The sequence below is a fragment of the Mobula hypostoma genome, assembly GCF_963921235.1.
Source record: "Mobula hypostoma chromosome 8 unlocalized genomic scaffold, sMobHyp1.1 SUPER_8_unloc_9, whole genome shotgun sequence".
NCBI classification, from domain to species: domain Eukaryota; kingdom Metazoa; phylum Chordata; class Chondrichthyes; order Myliobatiformes; family Myliobatidae; genus Mobula; species Mobula hypostoma.
This window is the reverse complement of record NW_026948132.1, coordinates 277,501-301,815: the sequence shown is the minus strand read 5'-3', so window position 1 is coordinate 301,815 and position 24,315 is coordinate 277,501. Positions and strand designations below refer to the sequence as shown.

The 24,315-nt window shown below is 43.5% G+C and overlaps 1 protein-coding gene across 2 annotated transcripts in view; it reads left to right on the top strand.

Moving 5' to 3' along the window:
• si:ch211-79k12.1 (uncharacterized protein LOC568891 homolog) overlaps nt 1-22,022 on the top strand; it is a 33,397-nt gene extending 11,375 nt beyond the window's left edge. For both annotated transcript variants that reach the window (XM_063039058.1, XM_063039057.1), the window contains exons 4-8: nt 315-463; nt 882-1,026; nt 2,220-2,364; nt 3,322-3,416; nt 21,064-22,022. In XM_063039058.1, the coding sequence (XP_062895128.1) occupies nt 315-463; nt 882-1,026; nt 2,220-2,364; nt 3,322-3,412 (530 nt within the window). In that variant the 3' untranslated portion in view covers nt 3,413-3,416; nt 21,064-22,022. The remainder of the gene's footprint in view (nt 1-314; nt 464-881; nt 1,027-2,219; nt 2,365-3,321; nt 3,417-21,063) is intronic.
• Nucleotides 22,023-24,315: the final 2,293 nt, after the last annotated feature.

Genomic DNA, 24,315 nt, shown 5'->3' with positions numbered 1-24,315 from the left:
TGGCCCCTTCTGGCCCTGCGAGCTGCACCAGTCAGCACCCATCATTTCACCCTATGGGGAAATTTATAATGACCATTAAGCTACTAACCGGAACTTCTTTGACCATGGGAGGGGACCAGGGCACCCACAAAACCCACACTTTGCTCAGGGAGGTTGTACCAGCTCTGGGACATGGAGAGGGTGAGGAGATTGAACTGCAAACTCCAGGGACCCGAGCTGTAACAGCATTGCACTAACATAGGACCTGTGTTAATGTCAGAATGGCCTGTTTACTGCGAGTTCCCATCATTTACAACTACTCTCTCTGCTCCAAGATCTGAACTATGTTTCCATCACTGAGGTGGGTGGCCAGTTAAGCCCCTTCAGGAGCCAACGAGTCTTCAGGGTCATGAGGGGGAAGAGCCTGGAGCTTCAGTGTTTGGCCAGATCATCACAGACCCCACTCTTTCAGTGGCAGCAACAGGTATGTAGGGGTCCCCTCCCCAGTCGCCCCTCTTCCCCCTCTCGCTCTCCCACCTCTCCTTCCCCCTCTCTCCCCGAGTCTCCTCTGATCCTGGGAGTGTGTGATGGGACGGTGTGGAGGGAGCTTCACTTTGTGTCTGACCCTGGGAGTGTGTGATGGGACGGTGTGGAGGGAGCTTCACTTTGTGTCTGACCCTGGGAGTGTGTGATGGGATGGTGTGGAGGGAGCTTCACTCTGTGTCTGACCCTGGGAGTGTGTGATGGGACAGTGTGGAGGGAGTTTCACTCTGTGTCTGACCCTGGGAGTGTGTGATGGGACAGTGTTGTGGAGTTTCACTTTGTGTCTGACCCTGGGAATGAACTCAAGCACTGGTCACTGATTACCAGCTTGTGGTCATGGTGCATTCCCTACCTTGCAGGGCAGTGATTGGATTTATCCGAACAGTTCCCTCCGGATCGAGGAGGTCACTGCCGAGGATGGTGGAACATACACCTGTAAGGCCACTCACCCCTCCATCCCTAGCCTATCACAGTGCAGGTCTGTCCAGATTGAGGTGGTGGAAGGTGAGTCTCTTCATTTTCTCCTTTCTCACTCCACCCCTCTCCACCCTCTTCCCTCCCCTCCACCTTTCCCTTACCCTCTCTCCCTCCACCACTCTCTCTCTCTTGCAGTCCCCCAACTCTCCCCTTCCCCTCTCTACTCTCCTCCCCTTCCCCCCCTTCCCCCCCTCCCCCCTTCCCCCCCCCTTCCCCCCTTCCCCCCTTCCCCCCCCCCCCTTCCCCCCCCTCTCCCCCCTCTCCCCCCTCTCCCCCCTCCCCCCCTCTCCCCCCTCTCCCCCCTCTCCCCCCTCTCCCCCCTCTCCCCCCTCTCCCCTCTCCCCCTCTCCCACCCTTCCCCTCTCCACCCTTCCCCTCTCCACCCTTCCCCTCTCCACCCTTCCCCTCTCCACCCTTCCCTCTCCACCCTTCCCTCTCCACCCTTCCCCTCCCCCTCCCCCTCCCCCTTCTCCCCTCCCCCTTCTCCCCTCCCCCTTCTCCCCTCCCCCTCTCCCCTCCCCCTCTCCCCTCCCCCTCTCCCCTCCCCCTTCTCCCCTCCCCCTTCTCCCCTCCCCCTTCTCCCCTCCCCCTCTCCCCTCCCCTCTCCCCTCTCCCCTCTCCCCCCCCCCCTCCCCCTCCCCCTCCCCCTCCCCCTCCCCCTCCCCCTCCCCCTCCCCCTCCCCCTCCCCCTCCCCCTCCCCCTCCCCCTCCCCCTCCCCCTCCCCCCCCCTCCCCCTCCCCACCCTTCCCCCCTGCCCCTCTCCCCCTCCACCCTCCCCTCTCCCCCTCCACTCTCCCCTCTCCGCCCTTCCCCTCTCCACTCTCCCCCTCTCCACTCTCCCCCTCTCCACTCTCCCCCTCTCCCCTTCCCCTCGCCACTCTCCCCCTTCCACTCTCCACTCTCCACCTTTGGCATGGGGTCAAAGGGGGTCCTGTACCTACACTGCCTGAGAGCATGGGGTCAACGGGGGTCCTGTACCTGCACTGCCTGAGGACATGGGGTCAAAGGGGACTTGGCCGTGATGTCCATGGAGATGGTGACGTGACGTTCACTCCTGGGAATGTGGAGCTCTCACCCCTCTGGGTGTCAGCTCTGCTGATGCTGACAGTGTGGTGGTAATCCATCATGCATCCTGAATCGGCTGCTTTTCTCGATGGCGCTGACAGACGACCCGTCTTCACATTCACACTCTCTCTTGTCCCTGCCCCTCTGCCTGCAGAACCACTCAGTTCCCTGCAGCTCAGTCAGATGAATTTGGTCTTGGCTATCATCTTGCCCGCTGGCATCCTCCTGCTGACCGCGGTTGGGGTGACCACGTGCGTCTATCGGGCGCGCAAGGACAACTGGAAGAAAATGAAGCCTCTGTGAGTTTTATTCTTGGTAATGGCTGGCTGTGACCTGTGCCAAGGCTGGGCATACTTAGACTCTGTAAATGCAATGAGAGAGAGGACACACTAGAAAGTTTGCAGGTCTCACAAAAATTGGTGGGTTTTGTAGAGGGTGAGAAAGTTCATCAATGGATGCAAGTTGCTAAAGATTGGTTGGGAATGTGGGTGGAGAAATGCAGATGAAGCTTAACAAACACAAAATGCTGGAGGCAGTGTCGATGGAGTGGAATAAACAGGCAATGATTTGGGCTGAGACCCTTCAGCACTGGAACGGAAGGGGAAAGAAACCAAAATAAAAAGGTTGGGTGGGGGTGGGAAGGCAGAGGGGGAGGAGTACAAGCTGGCAGGTGACAGGTGAAGCCAGGTGAGGGGGAAAGTGTGTGTGGGGGAGGGAGGAAGAAATTAGAAGCTGGGAGGGGAAAAAGCCTGAAGAAGAAGGGACTTTATAGGAGAGGAGAATAGACCATGGGAGAAAGGGAAGGAGGACGGGAACCTGAGAGAGGTGATAGTCAAGTGGGGGGGGGGGAGAAAAATGGGGAATGGGGAAAAAGAGAATGTGCAGGGGATAGAAATTACCAGAAGTTAGAGAAATTGATGCCATCAGTTTGGAGGTTACCCAGATCGAAGGTGCTGCTACTCCAACCTGAGAGTGGTCGCATCATGGCAGAAGAGGACTGACATGTCGGAATGGGAGTGGGAATTAAAATGGTTAGTCACTGGGAAATCCTGCTTTTCCTGGATGGAGCGAAGGTGCTCGACAAAGTAGTCCCCCAATTTACATTGTGTCTCACCAATGTAGATGAGATCGCGCCTGGGGAACTGATGAATTGTTGCCTCAGCTGGAAAGACTGTTTGAGGCCCTGAATGGTGGTGAGGGACAACGTGAGCCGGCAGGTTGAGCTCTGTTTAACGTTCTCTTCTCTCACGTGGCAGTGATGATGAGGTTGTGAAGACTCCCATCTGGAAAGGCAGCTCCTCGCTCACTCCGAGCACCGTCTCCGATTCCGTCCCTCTGGTCCTGTGAAGAGGTATGTCTCATTTCCGTCCTCCACTCACTCACCACGTGCCTCAAAGGTAAAGCCCTCCCGATCTTCAGCTGTCCCTCCTTATGAATTCATCGCCAGAGACGGCTGTGGAGGCCAAGTCATTGGGTATATTTAAAGTGGAGGTTGATAATTTCTTCATTACTCAGGGGGTCAAAGGTTACCGGGAGAAGGCAGGCGAATGTTTAAGAGGGATAATAAATTAGTTATGATGGAATGGCGGAGCAGATTTGATGCGCTGAATGGCTAATCTTGCTCCTATGTCTTATGGTCTTATGGTACGGGTTCCTGCTTCCACCCTGGCTGGTTTTCGTACTCCTTCTCGCTGAACAGTAGGAGCCCAGTTAGTGGGATATTGGGAAAGGGAGGCGTTGCCCAGATAAACTGCTGAATCCGCGGCGTGCGCGCCCCCGTGCAAATCCGCGGTGCGTGCACCCCAGCTGGTAACTGGCATGTGGTGCCTCCTCTTGATTCTTTAAACTCCACCCATAATTAAACAAAACACTCAAATCATTATCTTTACCGACAAATGATTGTGTACAGCCCGAGATTAGTGAGATGTTTTCACAGGAAACACCTGATGCCAATTCAACAGTCGGATGATGCATTTTGAAATTCTTGCAAACCTGGTGTACACATCAGTATTTAATGGTTAACAGTTGGGCCACTTGGTGCTGGCTTCGCTCTGCTGATTTCTCCTCTTCTGTCGTTTGTGTATGAACATTGGATAGTCAGTCATACCGATGGACGTTCAGTGATACTAATGGTAAATACTGTGTGTCGTCTAGCACCTCCCTGAATATTCATGTCAGTCATTGCTTTCGATGAGAAACTAAGTGAAGTCTAATTATAGCAGTAGACTTCCTGACCAAACTAATGCTGCGTGCACAGTTCTCAAAACACCTGAAAACAAACTGGATATTGAACAGTACAGGCCCTTCAACCCACAATGCTGTGCAACATTTAACCTTCTCTAGGCTCACAGAGCCCTCCATCTTACTATGTTTAGTTTAACTGTCCCAACTGTAGCTGCCTCTATCACCACCCCTGGCAGGGCATTCCACACATCCAAAATCTACCTCTGACAACCCTCCAGTCACTCTGAAATCATGCCCTGTCAAATTTTCCATTTCCACCCATGAAAAATGTCTCTGGCTGTCCTCTTATGATCTTGTATACTGCACCTCTATCAGGTCACCTCTCATTCCATTTCTGTCCAAAGGGAAAGGCTCTAGCTCACTCAACCTTTCCACATAAAGTACCCTCTTTAATCCAGGCAGCATCCTGGTAAATCTCCTCTGTAGTTTCTCTAATCCAGGCAGCATCCTGGTAAATCTCCTCTGCACCCTCTCTAATCCAGGCAGCATCCTGGTAAATCTCCTCTGTACCATCACTAACCCAGGCAGCATCCTGGTAAATCTCCTCTGTACCCTCACTAACCCAGGCAGCATCCTGGTGAATCTCCTCTGCACCCCCTCTAATCCAGGCAGCATCCTGGTAAATCTCCTCTGTACCCTCACTAACCCAGGCAGCATCCTGGTGAATCTCCTCTGCACCCTCTCTAATCCAGGCAGCATCCTGGTAAATCTCCTCTGTAGCTTCTCTAATCCAGGCATCATCCTGGTAAATCTCCTCTGCACCCACTCTAATCCAGGCAGCATCCTGGTAAATCTCCTCTGCACCCTCTCTAATCCAGGCAGCATCCTGGTAAATCTCCTCTGTACCCTCTCTAATCCAGGCAGCATCCTGGTAAATCTCCTCTGTACCCTCACTAACCCAGGCAGCATCCTGGTAAATCTCCTCTGTAGCTTCTCTAATCCAGGCAGCATCCTGGTAAATCTCTGTACCCTCTCTAATCCAGGCATCATCCTGGTAAATCTCCTCTGCACCCACTCTAATCCAGGCAGCATCCTGGTAAATCTCCTCTGCACCCTCTCTAATCCAGGCAGCATCCTGGTAAATCTCCTCTGTACCCTCTCTAATCCAGGCATCATCCTGGTAAATCTCCTCTGTACCCTCACTAACCCAGGCAGCATCCTGGTAAATCTCCTCTGTAGCTTCTCTAATCCAGGCAGCATCCTGGTAAATCTCCTCTGTACCCTCACGAACCCAGGCAGCATCCTGGTAAATCTCCTCTGTACCCTCTCTAATCCAGGCAGCATCCTGGTAAATCTCCTCTGTACCCTCACTAATCCAGGCAGCATCCTGGTAAATCTCCTCTGTACCCTCTCTAATCCAGGCAGCATCCTGGTAAATCTCCTCTGTACCCTCTCTAATCCAGGCAGCATCCTGGTAAATCTCCTCTGTACCCTCACTAATCCAGGCAGCATCCTGGTAAATCTCCTCTGTACCCTCACTAACCCAGGCAGCATCCTGGTGAATCTCCTCTGCGCCCCCTCTAATCCAGACAGCATCCTGGTGAATCTCCTCTGCACCCCCTCTAATCCAGGCAGCATCCTGGTAAATCTCCTCTGTACCCTCACTAACCCAGGCAGCATCCTGGTGAATCTCCTCTGCACCCTCTCTAATCCAGGCAGCATCCTGGTAAATCTCCTCTGTAGCTTCTCTAATCCAGGCATCATCCTGGTAAATCTCCTCTGCACCCACTCTAATCCAGGCAGCATCCTGGTAAATCTCCTCTGCACCCTCTCTAATCCAGGCAGCATCCTGGTAAATCTCCTCTGTACCCTCTCTAATCCAGGCAGCATCCTGGTAAATCTCCTCTGTACCCTCACTAACCCAGGCAGCATCCTGGTAAATCTCCTCTGTAGCTTCTCTAATCCAGGCAGCATCCTGGTAAATCTCTGTACCCTCTCTGATCCAGGCATCATCCTGGTAAATCTCCTCTGCACCCACTCTAATCCAGGCAGCATCCTGGTAAATCTCCTCTGCACCCTCTCTAATCCAGGCAGCATCCTGGTAAATCTCCTCTGTACCCTCTCTAATCCAGGCAGCATCCTGGTAAATCTCCTCTGTACCCTCACTAACCCAGGCAGCATCCTGGTAAATCTCCTCTGTAGCTTCTCTAATCCAGGCAGCATCCTGGTAAATCTCCTCTGTACCCTCACTAACCCAGGCAGCATCCTGGTAAATCTCCTCTGTACCCTCTCTAATCCAGGCAGCATCCTGGTAAATCTCCTCTGTACCCTCACTGATCCAGGCAGCATCCTGGTAAATCTCCTCTGTACCCTCTCTAATCCAGGCAGCATCCTGGTAAATCTCCTCTGTACCCTCTCTAATCCAGGCAGCATCCTGGTAAATCTCCTCTGTACCCTCACTAATCCAGGCAGCATCCTGGTAAATCTCCTCTGTACCCTCACTAACCCAGGCAGCATCCTGGTGAATCTCCTCTGCGCCCCCTCTAATCCAGACAGCATCCTGGTAAATCTCCTCAGCGCCCTCTCTAATCCAGACAACATCCTGGTAAATCTCCTCAGCACCCTCTCTAATCCAGACAACATCCTGGTAAATCTCCTCTGTAGCTTCTCTAATCCAGGCAGCATCCTGGTAAATCTCCTCTGTACCCTCACTAACCCAGGCAGCATCCTGGTAAATCTCCTCTGTACCCTCTCTAATCCAGGCAGCATCCTGGTAAATCTCCTCTGTACCCTCACTAATCCAGGCAGCATCCTGGTAAATCTCCTCTGTACCCTCTCTAATCCAGGCAGCATCCTGGTAAATCTCCTCTGTACCCTCTCTAATCCAGGCAGCATCCTGGTAAATCTCCTCTGTACCCTCACTAACCCAGGCAGCATCCTGGTGAATCTCCTCTGCGCCCCCTCTAATCCAGACAGCATCCTGGTAAATCTCCTCAGCACCCTCTCTAATCCAGACAACATCCTGGTAAATCTCAGCACTCTTTAAAGCTCCCACGTCCTTCCTATAATGAGGCGACCAGACTGACACAGTATCTGAAGTGAATACAAGATATTTGTCATCGTTTGCGCAGCATCAGAAGTCTCACTGAGAGTAAAGTGTGTTCATTCTCCTTTCTTTATCTTTTACGGATATGCACCAAAGCTTATAATTTCATTTCATTTCATTTTTAAATCTTTTTATTAATATAATCTTCTACAGTTATAAAATGCAGAGATTCAGCAAATTAGTATACAGTATATATAATTAATAAAGCTGAAAAAAAAACGTATATATGCTAATGAATAAAATTTTTTTATAAAAGAAAAAGAAGGAAAAAAAAAAGAACCCCAGCTAACTAAAAAAAAACCCACTAACTATAAAACAAAAAAAAAGGGAGAAAAAAGCCCATCAGGAATCAACTCCTGGAGCGATACATCTTACAATTTTATATATAAAAGAAAAAGAAAACAACAACCACCAAATCGCATTTATATAATATAAAATTGGAAGGAAACCATGTAAATTTATTCAAATTAAATGATAATATTTAGCAAAAGAGCCCCACCTTCTCTCAAAATCAAATCGGGGGTCAAAAGTTCTACTTCTAATTTTTTCCAAACTAAGACATAACATTACTTGGGAAAACCATTGAGTTAGAGTAGGAGCAGAGGTATCTTTCCACTTCAGTAAAATAGATCTTCTTGCCAACAATGTAACGAATGCAATTACATGTTGGTTTGAAAATGAAATATCCTGAATATGATGCAGAACTATTCCAAATAGAACAGTCAATGTATTAGGTTGTAAATTAATTTTCAAAGCTTTAGAAATTGTAGAAAATAAAGATTTCAAAAAAGATTTCAACGAGGGGCATGACCAGAACATATGTGACAAAGTAGCTACTTCATTTTTGCAGCTATCACAGTAATTATCTATATTAGGAAATATTTTGGATAGCCTCTCCTTGGTTGAATAATAGCGGTGAACAACTTTAAACTGAATTCAACAATGATTGGCACATTTCGAAGAAGAATTAACCATTTTCAAATCTCGCGACCAGTCTACATTAAGAAAAGTCATATTAAGTTCTCTCTCCCAATCTTGTTTAATCTTTAGTGAGAGGTTATCTTTTTGTAGTAAAAATAAATTATAAATTCTACCAATGGAGCCTCTCACTAAGGGATTCATATTCAAAATAGTGTCCAACAAATCAGATTCTTGCATATATGGAAATGTAGAAACATATTTTTGTAAAAAATGTCTGACCTGTAAATATTGCAAGATGTGTGTGTGAGAGAATATTTACTAATTAACTCTTAAAAAGACATCAATCGACCATCACTAAATAAATCTGCAAAAGAACAAATCCCCTTATTTCTCCATAAAAGGAAAATAGGATCAGTAATTGAAGGTTTAAATAGCAAATTTCAAAATACAGTACCAGACAATTTAAATTGTTTGAAATTAAAAAAGTTGCAAAACTGAAACCAAATCCATAAGGACTGTTTAACAACAGGGTAGAAATTTAAGTTAGAGATTTTAGCAAGTTGTAAAGGTAATGGAGCTCCTAATAGTGAAGTTAAATATAATTGATTAATAGCTTTAAATTCCAAATCAATCCAAGCTGGTATTTAGAAACATAGAAACATAGAAAATAGGTGCAGGAGTAGGCCATTCGGCCCTTCGAGCCTGCACCGCCATTTATTATGATCATGGCTGATCATCCAACTCAGAACCCCGCCCCAGCCTTCCCTCCATACCCCCTGACCCCTGTAGCCACAAGGGCCATATCTAACTCCCTCTTAAACATAGCCAATGAACTGGCCTCAACAGTTTGCTGTGGCAGAGAATTCCACAGATTCACCACTCTCTGTGTGAAGAAGTTCTTCCTAATCTCGGTCCTAAAAGGCTTCCCCTCTATCCTCAAACTGTGACCCCTCGTTCTGGACTTCCCCAATATCGGGAACAATCTTCCCGCATCTAGCCTGTCCAATCCCTTTAGGATCTTATACGTTTCAATCAGATCCCCCCTCAATCTTCTAAATTCCAACGAGTACAAGCCCAGTTCATCCAGTCTTTCTTCATATGAAAGACCTGCCATCCCAGGAATCAATCTGGTGAACCTTCTTTGTACTCCCTCTATGGCAAAGATGTCTTTCCTCAGATTAGGGGACCAAAACTGCACACAATACTCCAGGTGTGGTCTCACCAAGGCTTTGTACAACTGCAGTAGTACCTCCCTGCTCCTGTACTCGAATCCTCTCGCTATAAATGCCAGCATACCGTTCGCCTTTTTCACCGCCTGCTGTACCTGCATGCCCACTTTCAATGACTGGTGTATAATGACACCCAGGTCTCGTTGCACCTCCCCTTTTCCTAATCGGCCACCATTCAGGTAATAATAATTTGGTTCTTATTGAGCCAATATAACCAAATACATAATTGTTGAATATTAACAGCCCCATAATACAATCTTAAATTAGGTAGCGCGAGTCCACCATCATCTTTAGATTTTTGTAAATGAAACTTACTAACTCTTGGTTTTTTATTATTCCAAATAAAGGACGAAATAGTAGAATCAATTTGATCAAAAAATTTTTTGGTTAGAAAGATAGGTATATTTTGAAAAATACATAAAAATCTAGGTAAAATCATCATTTTCATGGCATGAATACGACCTATTAAAGAAAGTGTAAGAGGATTCCATCTAGAAAATAATTGTTTCATAGAGTCCAATAAAGGAACTACATTAGCTTTATAGAGATCCTTATATTTTTTTGTAATGATAATACCCAAATATTTAAAAGAATTCACAATTCTAAATGGAATATCCTTATATATAAAAACAGGAACATTTAAAGGGAACAATTCACTTTTATTTAAATTAAGTTTATATCCTGAAAATTTTCCAAAATCATTCAATAATTCCAAAAGATTAGGAATAGATTCTTCAGGATTCGAGATATAAACCAATAGATCATCTGCATAAAGGGAAATCTTGTGTATGGTCCCATTTATAGAAATACCATGAATATTTTTAGCTTCACGAATTGTTATACCCAAAGGCTCCAATGCAAGATTAAATAATAAAGGACTTAATGGACACCCTTGTTGAGTACCTTGTGAAAGTGAAAAAAAGGGAGATCTAAGATTATTAGTACTAACGGTAGCGATAGGGTTCTTATAGATCATTTGAATCCACTTGTTAAAATTATTACCAAAGCCAAATCTCTCTAATACATTAAACAAATAAGTCCATTCAACTCTATCAAATGCCTTTTCTGCATCCAGAGAAATAACACATTGGGGTGCTTTGGATAATGGTGAATATATAATATTCATCAATCTCCGAACATTTAAAAAAGAGTAACAGCCTCTCATAAAGCCTGTTTGATCCATAGAGATAATTTTAGATAAAATGTTTTTCAAATGGTTAGCCATTATCTTGGAAAGAATTTTAGCATCCACATTTAATAGCAAAATAGGTCTATAAGATGAGCATTCAGTAGGATCTTTATCTTTCTTAAGGATTCAAGAAACAGAAGCTTCATAAAAAGAGGGTAAATTACCTTTCTCAAAAGATTCATGAAATATTTCCAAAAGGTATGGAGAAAGTAATTTTGAAAATTTTTTGTAAAATCTTACCAAATAACCATTGAGTCCAGGAGCTTTACCTGATTGCATTGACCATATAGTTTTCTGAATTTCATGCTCAACAATTGGAGCATCAAGGGTCTGTTGATCTTCAGCAGTAATTCAAGGAGATTTAATCTTATATAAAAAAAAAGCTTTCATTTTAGATGGATCTGCTGGAAACTGAGATTTATAGAGATCAGATTAAAAATCCTGAAAGATATTATTAATATCATCATAATTATTTACTTTATCTCCATTATCTTTCCGAATCTTTAAAATTTGTCTTTTAGCTTTAGCAGCTCTTAATTGGGAAGCTAATAGCCTATTATTTTTATCCCTAAAAATATAAAACTGACTTTTTAATTTAAGCAAATATCCTTCAATAGGATAAGTTAATAATAAATTATATTGTGATTGTAGTTCCACTCTTTTAAACAATTCAATGTTTGGAAAGATTGCATTGAGATTATCTAATTCTTTAATTTATTTAGCAATTTTATCTAATTCTATTTTGTCTGTTTCTTCAACTTGGCTAAATAAGAAATAATCTGACCACGGAAATAAGCTTTTAACGTATCCCAAATTATTAACTTTGAGACATTTCCTGTATTATTAAAGAGAAAAAAGCTCTTTTATCTGAGTTTCAATAAACTCAACAAAATCTGAACTTTGTAACAAATGTTCTGGAAAACGCCATGGTAGTCTTGTAGAAACAACACCTTCCAAATCAAATATTAGGTTTAAGGGAGCGTGATCAGAAATAACAATTGCATCATATTCACATTTCTGAATATTAAATAAAAATTGAGGGTCGGCTATAAAGTAGTCGATTCTTGAATATTTATTATGAACATGTGGAAAAAAAGGAATATTCTCTATCAGTAGGATACATATGTCTCCAGACTTCGATTAAACCATAATCAATTAAAAAGGAAGTAATAAGTGATGCAGAACGATTAGCCAGTTGATGTCTAGATGATGATTTTTCTAACAAGGGATTTAAGCAAATATTAAAATCTCCAGCTATTAATAACATATTTTCATTTAAATCAGGTAATAGAGCAAAAATGAAGGATCATCAGTATTTGGTCCATATATATGACCAAAACCATTTTCTTATTGTAAATTGTTCCTTTAACAATCAAAAATCTACCATTAATATCAGATATAATATCCTCCTGATTAAAGGGAATATTGGAATCAATAAAAATGGAAACCCCCCTAATCTTACTTTGAGAGTTTGTGTGAATCTGAGGTCCATTCCAAAATTTTAAAAAATGGATTGTTATTACATAACCTGACATGTGTCTCTTGTACAAAAATTATATCAGGTTGGAATCGATAAATAATTTTAAATGTTTTAGAAACATAGAAACATAGAAAATAGGTGCAGGAGTAGGCCATTCGGCCCTTCGAGCCTGCACCGCCATTTATTATGATCATGGCTGATCATCCAACTCAGAACCCCGCCCCAGCCTTCCCTCCATACCCCCTGACCCCTGTGGCCACAAGGGCCATATCTAACTCCCTCTTAAACATAGCCAATGAACTGGCCTCAACAGTTTCCTGTGGCAGAGAATTCCACAGATTCACCACTCTCTGTGTGAAGAAGTTTTTCCTAATTTCGGTCCTAAATGGCTTCCCCTCTATCCTCAAACTGTGACCCCTCGTTCTGGACTTTCCCAACATCGGGAACAATCTTCCTGCATCTAGCCTGTCCAATCCCTTTAGGATCTTATACGTTTCAATCAGATCCCCCCTCAATCTTCTAAATTCCAACGAGTACAAGCCCAGTTCATCCAGTCTTTCTTCATATGAAAGTCCTGCCATCCCAGGAATCAATCTGGTGAACCTTCTTTGTACTCCCTCTATGGCAAGGATGTCTTTCCTCAGATTAGGGGACCAAAACTGCACACAATACTCCAGGTGTGGTCTCACCAAGGCCTTGTACAACTGCAGTAGTACCTCCCTGCTCCTGTACTCGAATCCTCTCGCTATAAGTGCCAGCATACCATTCGCCTTTTTCACCGCCTGCTGTACCTGCATGCCCACTTTCAATGACTGGTGTATAATGACACCCAGGTCTCGTTGCACCTCCCCTTTTCCTAATCGGCCACCATTCAGGTAATAATCTGTTTTCCCATTTTTGCCACCAAAGTGGATAACTTCACATTTATCCACATTAAATTGCATCTGCCATGAGTTTGCCCACTCACCCAACCTATCCAAGTCACCCTGCATCCTCTTAGCATCCTCCTCACTGCTAACACTGCCGCCCAGCTTCGTGTCATCCGCAAACTTGCGTTTTCTTACGCTTAATAGGATGATTCCAACCACGGACATTCCAATTTAAAACATTTAACTGTTTAACTAACATCATGAAACTTTATATTTAAAGAAAACCGTTAAAGACATGTCGGGATAAAAAAATTTTAAATGGTGGTAATAAACACAATGATAATAATTTGTATACGCCCCGGAATTCCATAATGGGAATAAAAAACAGAAATGAGAAAAAAGAAAAAAACCCACCTAAACTACAAAGCCCAGAAATATGTTGATATTAATTGACTCAAGCCCCAAAAAATGCATAGAAGCAATTCTGAACTCCACCTGCCTAAGTAAAAGGTACAAATAAAAAAAGTAATCTGTCTCCCTCTCCCGGGTATACGACTCATTACAGTCGACATACAACCCATTACTATTAAATCAGAAAAAACAGTTAACAGTAACGGCCTTCAATTTGGAAAGTAACTTTCATAACATTAGATAAGAAAAAAAGCACTTCCAAAACAAATTCTTGAAATATTTACACAAAAAAATATCGCCATCTTTTAGATTTTTACATCTGACTAGAAAACGTAAAAAAAACCCGACTAGTAGTTAAAAGTTTTTAACAAAACCATACAAAGCAAAAAGAAACAATTAAATCATATATATAGCAAACAGAAAGAAATTCTAAATGGTTTAAAAATTTCTACAATCTTCCAATAGATTTCATAAAATATCTCCTAAAGTTAAAACCATCCCAACCAGTCTATTTCATAGATAAAGATACTTTTCAATACCAAGACCTTCTGTACTTCTCAATTCTTCCAATCTCATCATTCCTTATATCGCAAAACAATCGAATAATTGAAGTCTTTTAAACTTCAGGCTTCGGACTCATCCGAGAGAGAATTAATAAAACACAGTGCATCGGATGGATCTTCAAAGATACGAACCCCAGAGTCTTTAGCGAAAAGCCTTAATTTAGCTGGATAAAGAAGGGAGGGATGCATCAGTTTTTGAAAAGCCATTCGCATTACAGTCGCGAATTCAGAACATTGCTGAACAACTTCGCGTGCAAAATCTTGAAAGAAACAAATCTCGGAGCCTTGAAATTTAAACAGTGTTTGTTTTCTTGCCAGTTTAATAATACGGTCTATGTCTCGAATACGGAGAAAACGCACAATAACATGCCTGTCTTTATCTTCTTTTGGAATTCCAACCCTATGAGCTACCTCGATGTTGGGTAATTGTGAAAATGCCTCAGGAAATAGAGATTGAAACATTTTAGTGAAATAGTCCAGTATGCTGGCAGAATCTAATCTCTCTTTCAATCCAATAATTCGAATGTTATAACGACGAGAACGAGATTCCAAATCAACAATCCGATGTTGTGCTTTTTCCAAACGAGAAGAAATGTCAGCTGCATTACGGGTTACTTCTTTAAGATCCGAGCTCAAAGGATCAATTTTTCCCTCCAAAGGAAGAAGATTTTCTTTTAGTTGAGTTAATTCAGCGACAATAGAGCTCATTTGAATCTCTAATCTGTTAGCCCAGGCTGGCTCTTCAGAAGCTTCGTCAGTTTTTTCAGATTTACCATTACCAGCATCGGGAATTTTTTTTAGTGCTTCTCAAGGTAGCCATAGTTATAATTATCACTTTGAAAGATCCGACTGAATAAAGTTAAAATTTCAAAGTCTAAGTCGGGAAAGGAAGAAATTAAAGGCAGACGGAAAGACGCTGTCTGTCCACAGGCGGAAGGCGTAGTCCAATTTCATGCACATATTTATGTTACTAATGAGGTGCAACAGGTTCAAGTTAATTGCCTTTCAGCAGTACACATGAAAACAGCAAAATGAAACACTGTTCCTCTGGGACCGAGGTGCAAAACCAAGCACATAGATACATACAGCACATCAAATAATATTATCAGAATAGGATAATAGATAAAAAATATTCTGTAGATGTAAACTTTGAGTTGACAAAAAGTGCATATCGTTAAATATACAACAGCTGTCATAGTTAATGTGATTGGGTGGCAGCAGGGTCTCACAGGGAAGAGCCTTTTATCAAGTCTTTGCTTTTATACTGTGGTACTGTCTGCAACAATACTATTTGCAAATAACAGTAGTTTTCAATTGTCTCTTAAAAGATTAATAATAATTTTGAACACGTTTTTAAAAATGTTTCATTTATTTCAACCTGTCTCAGTTACATGTTTATTAATAGTAAACCAATTAATGCAACTAAATAAGCAAAATCCTTTTCCTGAAGAAGTTCATAATTATTGTCAAAATCCAAGTTCAAGTTTTTCATTCACCCGTACATGAACATCCATGAATACAGTTTAATTGTCATCACCCATACATGAACATCCATGAATACAGTTTAATTGTCATCACCCATACATGAACATCCATAAATACAGTTTGTCATCACCCGTACATGAACATCCATGAATACAGTTTGTCATCACCCATACATGAACATCCATGAATACAGTTTAATTGTCATCACCCGTACATGAACATCCATGAATACAGTTTGTCATCACCCGTACATGAACATCCATGAATACAGTTTAATTGTCATCACCCGTACATGAACATCCATGAATACAGTTTAATTGTCATCACCTGTACATGAACATCCATGAATACAGTTTAATTGTCATCACCCGTACATGAACATCCATGAATACAGTTTGTCATCACCCATACATGAACATCCATGAAGACAGTTTAATTGTCATCACCCGTACATGAACATCCATGAATACAGTTTAATTGTCATCACCCGTACATGAACATCCATGAATACAGTTTGTCATCACCCATACATGAACATCCATGAAGACAGTTTAATTGTCATCACCCGTACATGAACATCCATGAATACAGTTTAATTGTCATCACCCGTACATGAACATCCATGAATACAGTTTAATTGTCATCACCCGTACATGAACATCCATGAAGACAGTTTAATTGTCATCACCCGTACATGAACATCCATGAATACAGTTTGTCATCACCCATACATGAACATCCATGAATACAGTTTAATTGTCATCACCCGTACATGAGCATCCATGAATACAGTTTAATTGTCATCACCCGTACATGAACATCCATGAATACAGTTTAATTGTCATCACCCGTACATGAACATCCATGAATACAGTTTAATTGTCATCACCCGTACATGAACATCCATGAATACAGTTTAATTGTCATCACCCGTACATGAACATCCATGAATACAGTTTAATTGTCATCACCCGTACATGAACATCCATGAATACAGTTTAATTGTCATCACCCGTACATGAACATCCATGAAGACAGTTTAATTGTCATCACCCGTACATGAACATCCATGAATACAGTTTGTCATCACCCATACATGAACATCCATGAATACAGTTTAATTGTCATCACCCGTACATGAACATCCATGAATACAGTTTAATTGTCATCACCCGTACATGAACATCCATGAATACAGTTTAATTGTCATCACCCATACATGAACATCCATGAATACAGTTTGTCATCACCCGTACATGAACATCCATGAATACAGTTTAATTGTCATCACCCGTACATGAACATCCATGAATACAGTTTAATTGTCATCACCCGTACATGAACATCCATGAATACAGTTTAATTGTCATCACCCGTACATGAACATCCATGAATACAGTTTAATTGTCATCACCCGTACATGAGCATCCATGAATACAGTTTAATTGTCATCACCCGTACATGAACATCCATGAATACAGTTTGTCATCACCTGTACATGAACATCCATAAATACAGCCAAATGAAGCAGCTTTACTCTGAGGTCAAGGTGCAAAACACATCACCAAGAATCACACACACATGCACAAGGTACATACAGCACATCTAAGATGGCAGTAAAATACAGTCCCACAAAAAAATATATATAGTCCCAATCCCTGAGTCGGTGAATCTTACAGCAGTCTGCAGTTGAACACGGTACAGCTCATCTTCTGCCGAGCAATCTTTGGAGAGCAGCACCAGTGCCTCTCTTCTGGATGCCTGCAAACAAGCAACACCTCAGCTTGGGCCTAGTCTTCTCTACGACTGAGGGCATAAAGCTCCTGGAGGCCCACCCAGCACAAGGCAGATATAGTACATGTACGATACCTGCAAACTGTAGTCACACACACAGGAAACATCATCCACATCCCTTAGCACAATGCGTTACAGTGGCTGCTGCAAGATTGGGTTCAGTTCCCATCTGCAAGGAGTTTGTACGTTCTCCCTGTGACTGCTTGGTTTTCTCCAGGTGTTTCAATTTCCTCCCACATTCTAAAGATGTATAAGTCAGGATTACTGAGTTGTGGACGTGTTACACGTTGGCACCAGAATTGTTGTGACACTTCTGGGCTGCCCAGCATGATCCTTGATGTAGGCAACACATTTCACTGAATGTTTCAATGTTCTGAAGTTCATGTGACAAACAAAGTTATTTTCTGATCAAAAACTTTTGCTCAGTAATGATCTCCACTCAAAATTACCAGGGCACATCAGGGAAATTTTGGAAAATTATCAACAATTTGGGCACAAGCTCTCACAGAAATTCACCACAGCTGATCTAGCACCTGATTTCTAATGGTTGTTATAGCTGGGAGTGGTAGTAGGGATAAGGTTCCAGTACCTATTAAATCCTCCCAATGGTGTGCATCTCAAGTAGGTTCCGACAACCAAGTTCAACTCCTAACCTTCCTGAGTGGCTTAGCTACCAAGCCTGGCACAGCCATTTCTACTGACAGGAGAAGGGGCAAAGGTGGGTTACTGGCACCTTAAAACCAGTTAGTTTGGGCAGATGGGTCTTGTCAGCCATGGTTGCCAGCTCATCTAGCAGAAGGAAAACACTGTTCTGAAATCTCCACTGTCTTACACCATAAGACAATAAGATAGAGGAACAGAATTAGGCCATTTGGCCCATCGAGTCTGCTTGCCATTTCATCATGGCTGATCCAGTTTTCCTCTCAACCTCAATCCCCTGCCTTCTCCCTGTATCCCTTCATGCCCTGACCAATCAACCTCTACCTTAAATATACATGAAGGCTTGGCCTTCTCTTGAGGTTGTACCCACTGATAGGAAAGATTTCGGGAGTAAACTGCAAGTAAAAACCTGTTGCTGGAGTCCCTACGGCAACCCTACGTTGAGTTCAATGCTGACTGGCAACTCCTGTGACAATGCTGGTACCAAACCAGACTTTGCCGTTCCTCTGGATTCATCAACCCTGTGGAGAGGGTAGCCTGCTACATGGGCAACAGCTTACTCTCCATATCGTGCTGCCCTGCCTTGCATACCATGTATTCAGCTAGGACACAGCTTCCATGCTTGATCTCGTCCAACAGAGGGCCTCAAGGTCTAGAGCTGAAGCCTGCCAAGAGGGACAGTAGTCACAGTTCAAACTCGGGGAGGAGAGCTGTGCTCTCTCTTCAATCTCTGACTGAAGCCCGTTACTTTGAGATCAGATGGAAGTGCACAGGTTAAGTTTCAGGTTCATTGTAATTTAGTGTCAATCCAGGAAAATAAGCTTTTTGCAGCACAGTTACAGGCATCCTGAACTGGCGTGGATAGCTTCACTCACCTCAACACTGAACTGATTCCACAACCTACACACTCACTTCCAATCTCTCTTTAAAACTCGCACTCTCAGTATCATCTATTTGCTTGTTTTTGTATTTACAGTTTGTCTTGTGCACAATGGTTGTTTGCACAGTGGCTGTGTACACAATAGTTTGCACAATGGCTGTGTGCACAATGGTTGTTTGCACAGTGGCTGTGTACACAATAGTTGTTTGCACAATGGTTGTTTACACAATGGTTGTTTGCACAGTGGCTGTGTACACAATAGTTTGCACAGTGGCTGTGTACACAATAGTTTGCACAATGGCTGTGTGCACAATGTTGTGCACACAATGGTTGTTTGCCAGTCTTGGTCTGTAGTTTTTCATTTACTCGATTCTATTTCTTTGTTCTACTGTGAGTGCCCACACAAAAAATGAATCTCAGGGTAGTATATGGTGACATAGAGTGTACGTACTTTGATAATGAATTTACTTCGATCTTTGAAACAAAGAATATAGATCACAGAATATCATAGCACAGTGCAGGCCCTTCGGCCCACAATGTTGTGCTGACTCTTTAACCTATTCTACAATTAATCTAACCCTTCTCTCATACATGGGCCATTATTTTTGAAATGTATGTGCCTATCCAGGAGCTTCTTAAATGTCCCTATTGAACTTGCCCCTACTATTGTCCCTGGTAGGGTGTTCTACACACCCACCACTGTCTGTTTAAGAAAACTTGCCTCTGACGCGTCCCCCCATACTCTCCTCCAATCACTAAAAATTTATGTCCCTGGAATTAGCCCACCACAACATAACAAACATAAGTTCACTGAGACTTAAACTAATATAAATTGTACATAATCTTCACCTCAAGTTTAATCCAACATTAAGAAGGAGACGGAGTTACAGTTTGAGGACACAACAAGCAAAGTCCATTGTCAGGCAGAGCAGTCACTGTGTTGTTCTCCTGAGGTGGTGATTAGGGTTCTGCTGAATGGTTGAAGGGAAATTGTTGTTCCCGAGCCTGGTTGTGCGGGATTTCAGGCTTCGATGGGAGCTGTTGAAGATGGCATGGCCCAGATGGTGTGGTCTTCGGTGAGGAATGTTGCCTTTTGGAGGCAGTGCCTCCTGTCAATTCAGGAACAGTTATTATCCTTCAGTCATCAGACTCTTGAACCAGAAGGGATAACTTCATTCATCTCAGCACTGAACTCATTCCACAATCTATGGACTTACTCTCAAAGACTCTACAACTCATGTTCTCAGTACTATTTATTTATTTACTTACTATTATTGCTTGTTTTTTGTTTCTTTTGTGTTTGCACAGTATGCTTCTTTTGCAAATAGGTTCTTTGTCAGTTTTTGTGTAGTTTTTCATTGATTCTATTGCGTTTCTTTGTTCTTCTTTGTGAATTCCCACAAGAAAATGAATCACATGGTTATATGGTGATGTATATGTACTTTTGATAAAAAACATTACTTTGACCTTTGAGAATTGACTGAATGTGGGGAGAGATGTGTCTGTGATGGATTGGGCTGAGTTCACTACTCTCTACAGCTTCTTCCATTCCGGTACATTCTGTACAGACCGTGATGTAACCAGACAGGATACTTTCAACAGGACATCTGTAGAAGTTTGTTAGAGGGTTCGGTTATCTCCAATTGTTAACAACTTTTCCTTTCATGGTATGGATGTACTGTGGAGAGCATTCTGACAGGCTGCATCACTGTCTGGTTTGGTGGGGGGAGGGAGATGCTACTGCACAAGACCGAAAGAAGCTGCAGAAACTTGTAAAACTAGTCAGCTCCATCTTGGGTACATCTCCGTCGTATCGAGGACATATTCAAGGAGCGGTGCCTTAGAAAGGACCCCCATCACCCAGGACATGCCCTCTTTTCACTGTTACTGTCAGGTAGGAGGTACAGGAGCCTGAAGGCACACACTCAGTGATTCAGGAACAGCTCCTTCCCCTCTGCCATCTGATGGAACATTGAACCCATGAACACTATCTCACTTTTTAAAATGATTTCTGCTTTTGCATTATTTTAAGTTTAACTATTTACTATACACATATATACTGTAATTGATTTACTTATTTTTTCTATATTATCATATATTGCGTTTAACTGATGCTGCTAAGTTAACAAATTCCGTGATAGGTGCTGGTGATATTAAACCTGTTTCTGATTGCCTGAATCTGATTAAGTTTTACCCAAATAATAATGGTAAATCTCTTTCACTGCAGGGCTCCCTTGATGTCTAATGCATTCATTTTGAAGAATTTTACGTTTTCCTCCTTCTTTACAATGCTTTGGACGTGGGAGAAGCGATTGATTTTCACGATTATCTAAACTTCAACTATCAATATTCTTTAATTTTTCTCCTATGAACTGTACTGGTGCTGGGTGGGTGAAGGAATTGATTTTTACTACTGTCTTAAATGAAATTATTAAATATTAATATTTTGGTTTTTAATAGCATATTTGACAAATATAGAAAGTAAGGAAAAAGTTTTAAAGTACTGTATAGGGATTGTAATGGATTGGATGGCGAGCAGTCACCAGAGTGAGAACAGCGCCACCCTGTGGACAGGATGACTCACTGCGGCTCCTGAGTTCATGAACTCTTTCTCTACCTGAGATAGACTGTGAACGTTTCCTGGCTGTGTGCTCTGGCGCCTGTAGGAAGGACCGTGAGGGGTGAGGGCAGGAGACTTCAGGCATTTCCTGGGGGAGGGGGGGTCAGTGAAAGTAGAATGGTTGGGATTTTTCATGAATTAATCCCTTATTTCCTGTTTGAACTGTCGTGATTGCTGATCAATATAATGGTGTGCTTTCACTAATTAGTTTTAGTTACATTAGATTAGATTCAATTTTATTATCATTGTGCTGAGTACAGATACAAAGCCAATGAAATGCAATTAGCATCTGACCAGAAGTGCAAAGGAATTGTATTATTTACAAAATATGAGAGAACAGAACATAGAATGCACAGGCTGTTGGCCCATGATGCTGTGCATTTTAACCTGCCCTAAGATCAACCTGGCCTTTTCCCCCTACATAGCCCTCCATTTCTCTATCATCAATGTGCCTATCTAAGAGTTTCTTAAATGTTCCTAATGTATCTGCCTCTTCCACCACGCACCTATCAGTCTGTGTAAAGAACTTACCCCTAACATCCCCCCTATCCTTCCCTCCAATCACCTTAATTTTTTTTGCCCCCTCCTCTTCGCCATTTCCTGCCCTGGGGAAGTCTCTGGCTGTCCACTCGGTCTCTGGCTCCTATCGTTTTGTACGCTTCTATCAAGTCACTTCTCGGTATTTGAAGATTTACTTCGCCGGGGCTGCAGGGAGTGACATGTTAACCATTTCATTTCTTCGCACTGTTACCTGAGGGCGCTCTTGGGGAGGGCTTGGGGGCAGGAAAGATGCAATTAAAAAAAAACCTTTTCTGGTTTCGTCCCTTGGGATTTTTAATATATGAACGTGTTTGGCTTGCGAATCTGGCAGGCAGATGGATGTTGCCCTGCTGAGGGACGGTTCTGGAGTGGAGGAGGGCAGAGCAAGTCCTTGGATACTGAAGGAGTTAAGGGATGAGGGGAGGTTGATCTCTTTTCCCCGTGCTCAGGGACTCCCTCCCAGGGTGCAGAAAATCAATGGGATGGGATGGTCTTCCCAGGAGATTAGATCTTTCCGGGGATGTGGAGCAGGACAGGACCGTGTAGGCCAGTCTGAATGGACAGGGTGATGGGTGATCAGTTGGTACAGTGGGGCCAGGCGGAGGCAGGTGGAGTTTTATCCTCAGGAGCAGGGGGATGTACTTTGGAGGTTTAAGAATGGTGGGACACACATGCATGTGTCTTAGGGCCCCTGGGGAGCATCAAGCAGCCGAGGAAGCTGAAAGGCAGATGGTTAATCTTCACCCCCACCCTGGGACAGTACCCGACCCACTGAACAAGATGGTTCATTGCTCCGGACTCGAGCATTGGCCATCCCTCTTGTGTCTGTTGAACCATGAGGAAGGCTGGACAGGTGGATAAGTGGGTCATCAGTTGGGGCATAAAGTGTGAGTTCTGGGAGTTGAGGGTGAAGTTTGATACAATGCCAGTGGGGTACTGCTTGTAGTTCTGGCCACACTGCACGTGTGGAGGAGATTCCCCAGGATGTTGCCCGGGACAGAGTGATGTGGAGAGACGGGTTGATTCCCCTAGCGGGCGAGTGGGCGGGAGCCTGATGGAGCTGGACAACATTATGAGATAGGGCAGAGAGTCGGAAACATTTCCCCTGTGGGATGGGAGTATATAAGCAGCAGGCAGAGATTCCAGGGAGGGGCTTGGAGGTGTGTATGAGATCCTAAGGAGAACGTTTTCCCTTGGGGACAGCGTTAGAACACATTTCCTGAGGAGTTGGGGAGGGCAGAGACTGCCATCGCACTGAAGGAGCATCCAGACGGGCACTGGGACAGCCAAGGCAGAGTCCGAGACGGACCGAGCGCTGGGGAGGGGGATTAGGTGAACGTTTGGCGGCAGAGGCACGACAGGTCAAGGGCATCTATGAAGTCCAGTAGTGCAGGGATTGGTGTGTTAGTGTTGCAGAGAGCTGAGTGATTGAGGTGTCAGTCCGATCATCAGTATATAATTGCTGTACTCTTCATGTTAAAGAAACGGTTATTAAATGAGTCAATTTATCTTTCAATAAAATAATCAAATTAATTGTCTGGAGGTCTCCTTTCTCAGGGTATCTCGACAAGAAAAGAATGAGGCCATTTGGCCTATTGAGTTTGCTCTCTCACTCAATCAAGACATTTTTTCCCTTCCTTCCTTAAGTATGTGGCTTAAAACTGCACACAATACTCCAAGTATATTCTGACCAATGTCTTACAAAGCCACAGCATTACACCCTTTTAAAAATACTCTATAACTCAGAACTGATAGAAAAACTATCGACCTATTAGACAGATGGTTGTCACTGGGTGTGTAATCTAGGATGTTTAGGGGCTCTTGGCTGTTTGAAGGGAAGGGGGACAAACATAGAAGCATCACACACTCCCAAGGTCAGACACAGAGTGAAACTCCCTCCACACTGCCCCATCACACACTCCCAGGGTCAGACACGGAGTGAAACTCCCTCCACACTGCCCCATCACACACTCCCAGGGTCAGACACAGAGTGAAACTCCACAACACTGTCCCATCACACACTCCCAGGGTCAGACACAGAGTGAAACTCCATCCACACCGTCCCATCACACACTCCCAGGGTCAGACACAGAGTGAAACTCCCTCCACGCCATCACATCACACACTCCCAGGGTCAGACACAGAGTGAAACTCCCTCCACACCGTCCCATCACACACTCCCAGGGTCAGACACAGAGTGAAACTCCCTCCACGCCGTCCCATCACACACTCCCAGGGTCAGACACAGAGTGAAACTCCCTCCACGCCATCACATCACACACTCCCAGGGTCAGACACAGAGTGAAACTCCCTCCACAC